General features: G+C 39.5%; 1 protein-coding gene across 1 annotated transcript; it reads right to left on the minus strand.

The window, feature by feature from the left end:
- Positions 1-2490: 2490 nt before the first annotated feature.
- On the minus strand, positions 2491-4234 carry LOC123592910 (olfactory receptor 1L1-like). The gene is given in 2 exon segments (XM_045468350.1): positions 2491-3321; positions 3324-4234. Coding segments are annotated over 2 exon segments (942 nt in total). The 5' UTR covers positions 3847-4234; the 3' UTR covers positions 2491-2902.
- Between the last annotated feature and the right edge of the window lie 1321 nt (positions 4235-5555).

The following is a 5555-nucleotide window of genomic DNA, read 5'->3' on the forward strand; positions in this document are numbered from 1 at the left end:
CCCCAGAAATTGCACTACTAGGTACTTATCCAAAGGATAAAAAAATGCTGATTTGAAGGGGAATATGCACACCAATGTTTATAGCAGTGTTATCAACAATAGCCAAATTATGGAAAGAGCAAAAATGTCCATTGACTGATGAATGGATAAAGAAGATGTGTATACATGTATGTATGTACATATGTATGTATGTGTATATATATAATGGAATATCACTCAGTATCAAGAAGAATTAAATTTTGCCATTTGTAACAATGTGGATGGAACTAGAATGTATTATGCTAAGTGAAATAAGTCAGAGAAAGACAAATACCATATTATTTCACTCATATGTGGAATTTAAGAAACACAACAGATGAACGTAGGGGAAGGGCAGGAAAAATAAGATAAAAACAGAAAGGGAGGCAAACCATTAGAGACTCTTAAAAAGAGCAAACTGAAGGTTGCTGGAAGGGAGGTGGGTGGGGGAATGGGCTAAATGGGTGATGGGCATTAAGCAGGGCACTTGTTGGGATGAGCACTGGGTGTTGTATGTAAGTGATGGATCACTGGTTTCTACTCATGAAACCAATACTACACCATATGTTGACTAACTTGTTTAAATAAATCAAAAAAGGTCTTCCTTGCCTGTTTCACTTTGCCTGGTGCCAGTTTTGCTTTGATACATGCCAAATATGTGTTTCTCACATTTACCAATCAGATAAGACACTCATATTCCCTGGGATAGAAACTGAAACAGGGTGGGAAAAAAATGAGACAGTGCCTTAACTAAATCCTCTTCTCATGGAGGAAAAGATTGAGACCAGGAAAGCAGCATTCCCATCAGACAATGATGCTTACTTAAACTTTTTATTCTTAGATGTTCACTTATAATATAAAATTTTCCATCTCATTCTGAATTTTCATTTCTTGCCACTGGAAAAATATCTTCCAAGGTAATTGAGACTGATATTTCTTTTAATCTCTATTGCCTAATAAAATTATAACAAAATGTCTAAATCTAGGACATTCTCTAGAGTCAGCCTTACTTGGACATATACTTTATTATAAAATATTACTGTTGCCAGTTGCGAACATGAGGAATTTGAAACTTTTTAATATTAAATTATTTCTATGAATTGGAAGTGACCTTGAATATCATCTAGCTCAATTCCAGTCTGATATATAAAACGGCTTTGTACTACCCTTCTCCAGTGAGGGTGGATGTCACCTTTCAATAACTCTGACATTTGAGTTTCTTTCCTTATAGTGTGTTAGGAATTACTTTCCCCAGTCTTACAAATATTGTGTCTAGTTCTGTCTTCAAAAGCTACTCGGGGTAAACCTTATTACAGAGAAATATTTTTCTCACCTTAGAAAATAGATCGATAGATAGTAATGATGTCAGAAATATAGATACTTCCAGGGTGAATGACACCAAAAAGATGCTCAGAAGAGGCCATGGACCAAAAGCTGTCAGAGGAACAAAGGGAAGGAAGCCAGGGAAGACAGAAAAAAGTAAACGTCAGTTCCATTGCACGTGGCTGGTCACCTGGAACATTGGACCTAAGTTGTTAAGTCAACCAGGTCCTGAGGGCCAACTCTTGATTCTATACTGTGTTCAGGACCCAAGACACTGCCAAGAGAGATTCCAAAAAAGGAGGAGACATTATATATTCTCTGTCTTTCATGCAAAAACTGTCTCTGCTGTTGGGGAGTTCCTAATCTTACAGGGAAGACAAAATGCACACACAATATCACCTTAAGTAATTTCAGGGATGTTGAAATTGCTGAAAATTGAATAACTAATTGAAGACATTTCTTTTTTTAAGTTTTTATTTAAATTCCAGTTAACATACAGTGTAATATTTGTTTCAGGTGTACAACATAGTGATTCAGCACTTCCATAGTGATTCATCACAAGAGCACTCCTTAGTCCCCATCACCTATTTAACCCATTCCCCATCAACCCCCCTCTTGTAACCATCAGTTTGTTCTCTATAGTTAAAAGTCTGTTTCTTGGTTTGTCTTTCTCTCTTTTTCTATTTTTCTTTTTGCTTGTTTGTTGTGTTTCTTAAATTCCACCTATAAGTGAAATCATATGGTATCTTTCTCTGACTGACTTCTTTCACTTAGCATTATACTATCTAGCTGCATCCACATCATTGCAAATGGCAAGAGTTCATTCTTTTTTATGGCTGAGTAATATTCCATTGTATGTATGTACCATATCCAATTGAAGATGTTTCTTAAATTACATAAGGATACTGGGAGCTCAGGTTTTTTTGTTAAATGTTTATTTATTTATTTTGAGATACAAAGACACACACACACACAAACACACACACACAGAAAGAGAGAGAGAGAGAGAGAGAGAGAGAGAGAGAGAGAATCCCAAGCAGGCTCCAAACTGTGAGCACAGAGACTGACATAGGGCTCGATCTCACAAATGGTGAGATCATGACCTGAGCCGAGATCAAGTCAGACGCTTAACTGACTGAGCCACTCAGGCACCCTGGGAATTCAGAGTTATTGACAAGGAGAAATCTAGTCAAGAAAAATTAGTGAGAAATTTTTAGTTGCACTTGGAAGGAGTGGATAGGAAAAGGGAATGGGAGTAAGAGAATGAGAAATGGGTGCAAAGACCCTGGGTCAGTTAGGTGGCCCTAATGAGGTGGCTTTGATTGGTGGGTATATGATAAGATATATTATTATTATTATTATTATTATTACTATTATTATACTGTAAGCTAAATATAAAATATTATGAATATATAAGACTTGGTATACAATATTCTAGTCTGGTCACTTATACAATTTCCCACAAACACTCAGTTTAGGTATGCTAACTTCTAGCAGCTTGGTATGTAGACCAGGAATCAGCAGAAATGAAGGCTCAAAGAAGACCTGCTTCTGAGTGTGCTCACGAAAGTGCTGCCTGGGACCTCCTGCCCATCAGCTTCCTCAGGCCTCGCTTCATGTCTTTGTTCCTCAGACTATAGATAAAAGGGTTCAGCATGGAGGACAGAACTGTATAGATGACTGTTGCCACCCTGTCCTTGATGGTATAGCTAGACAGGGGTCGGAAATAAACATAAATAATGCTTCCATAAAAGAGGGTCACCATGGTGAGGTGGGAGCCACAGGTAGAGAAAGCTTTACGCTTCCCCGCAGCTGAAGGGATCTTAAGAACAGCAATGAGGATCTGGACATAAGAGATGACAACACACATAAAGGGGGTCACCAGGGTTATCAATCCTTCTGTGTTAATTACAATTTCATTGACAAATGTGGGGGAGCAGGACAATTTCAGCAGAGGGTTGATGTCACAGAGGAAGTGGGGATAACATTGGAGTCACAGAAGGTGAGATGGTTTATCAGAAGAACTAGTAACAGGGAATGGAGGTCAGAGATGGAGCAGGAGAAGGCCAGCAGCAGGACGCAGCGGCGGTGGCTCATGGTGGTGACATAGTGGAATGGGTCACAGATGGCCACAAAGCGGTCAATGGCCATGGCAGCCAGGAGATAACTTTCTGTGTTGGCAAAAGCCAAGAAGAAATACATCTGGGTCATACACTCAGCATAGGAGATGGACTTCTTCTCTGACAGGAAGTTCACCAGCATCTTGGGAATGATGGTTGTTGTGTAGCAAACATCAATGAAGGATAAGATGCTGAGGAAAAAATACATAGGTGTCTGGAGTTGAGTGTCAGAGCGGATGGCCAGGATGATGAGCAGGTTTCCTACCAGAGTGACCATGTACATGATGAAGAACAGGGCAAAAAGTGGCTTCTGGTCCTCAGGCCGGGAGGACAGTCCCAGGAGGATGAACTCAGAGACACTGCCGGTTTGATTGACCCTCTCCATAATCCTGCATGTACCAGTGAATATGGAAAATTCCAGAACTTTCAATTCAACAAGTTCCAATTTATTCCTATCTCCCCAAGAATTCCTATAAATTGCCCATGATTCTGTCTTCCTTCCTTTCCACAAAAAGGAGTTGAACAATACAAAAGTTTAACCTGTGTTAAATGCAGGGACATCAGAGAAAGGATTTCCTTTCAGAAAGAATCCTTGGTGGACCTCAGTGATGCATGTTTCTCTAGCTCCCCATAAATGCTTATTCAGATATGTCAGGTTGAGGCTCATCTCTCTACCCTCCTTGCAAACAAAACAAAGTAAATAAACGACAACAAAAAACCCCAAATACCTAAGTGAAACAGGTAAATATGAATGCTGACATAGGCGCACGGTGTTTATAGTCAACATTTCAGAGACAACATTTCATTTAAAGCTGGCAAAAAAACCCTCTATTATATGTGAACCTATTTATTAGAACACTCTTAGACACTGGGGATTTATGGCTTCACAATTATTCAACACCGTTGCATTAAATGCTCACTGGGAACTCAATTGCTTAGGACTGAACTTTGTACTGAGAGTACAAAGATGAGTCATTCTCGATTCCTAATCTTAAGGTGGTTATAGTCTAGTAGAGAAGACCTTTTTAAACAAATAAGCTCAATAAAATGCTACAGGTGTAGTGACAGGTGCACTGGAAAGCCATGAGCTTAGTGTGGTGTCTCTGCTAAGAGCACACATTTTGAAATCAGCTCCTTCATTTTCTGGGTGTGTGGTCTTGGACTGATTACCTAACTTTGATTCTTGATGTCCTCACCTGTAATATGGGGACAGTAAATACCTTCTCACCTCACCTTTACTTCACCCTTCTCCACTTGCTTTATTTAATTCTTTACTTCCTGCCAAAATCCTCTTGTCTGTCAGGTGTTCGGGGATGCTCTTGAAAGAAATTATTCTGTGTTTCTTGGCAAATCTCTCAGCCTTTGATTTTTCAGTTTGACCACCCTTCACCTGAGTTTGTGAGACTTTAAGAGAGAACTATTTTTGTGTGTTTTTAGGATCTTAATGAGTATGCAATTAAGGCAAATAATAACAGGTATGCCTAAAACATATCAAGTCTTTGCTATGTATAAGGCACTGAACTAAATATGTACATTACTCAAAACAACTCTGAGCTGGCTCTCAACAGCACTCCCTTTTTATTTTATTTTTTATTTTTTTTTTCAACGTTTTTTTTTTTTTTATTTATTTTTGGGACAGAGAGAGACAAAGCATGAACGGGGGAGGGGCAGAGAGAGAGGGAGACACAGAATCGGAAACAGGCTCCAGGCTCTGAGCCATCAGCCCATAGCCTGACGCGGGGCTCGATCTCACGGACCGCGAGATCGTGACCTGGCTGAAGTCGGACGCTTAACCGACTGCGCCACCCAGGCGCCCCTACAGCACTCCCTTTTAACAGATAAGAAAATTGAGGTTAAAGTGTTGAATACTTTTCTCAAGATCATGCAGCCCACAAGGGCCAAAGCCTGGATCCCAACAAGGATGGTCTTAAACACCAAACGCTACCTCCTCACACTTTATCAAAGCTTCAACAAATTTATGCCAAAAACAAATGAGCTGGGGTGTAATTTTTCACTGTAGAAATTTTCTACCTTAACATCCTTTTTCCAGTAACTGATCCACTTTCAAAATCAATGTTGCATGGAGTCCTTTAC

The sequence above is a fragment of the Leopardus geoffroyi genome, chromosome D4, assembly GCF_018350155.1.
Source record: "Leopardus geoffroyi isolate Oge1 chromosome D4, O.geoffroyi_Oge1_pat1.0, whole genome shotgun sequence".
NCBI classification, from domain to species: domain Eukaryota; kingdom Metazoa; phylum Chordata; class Mammalia; order Carnivora; family Felidae; genus Leopardus; species Leopardus geoffroyi.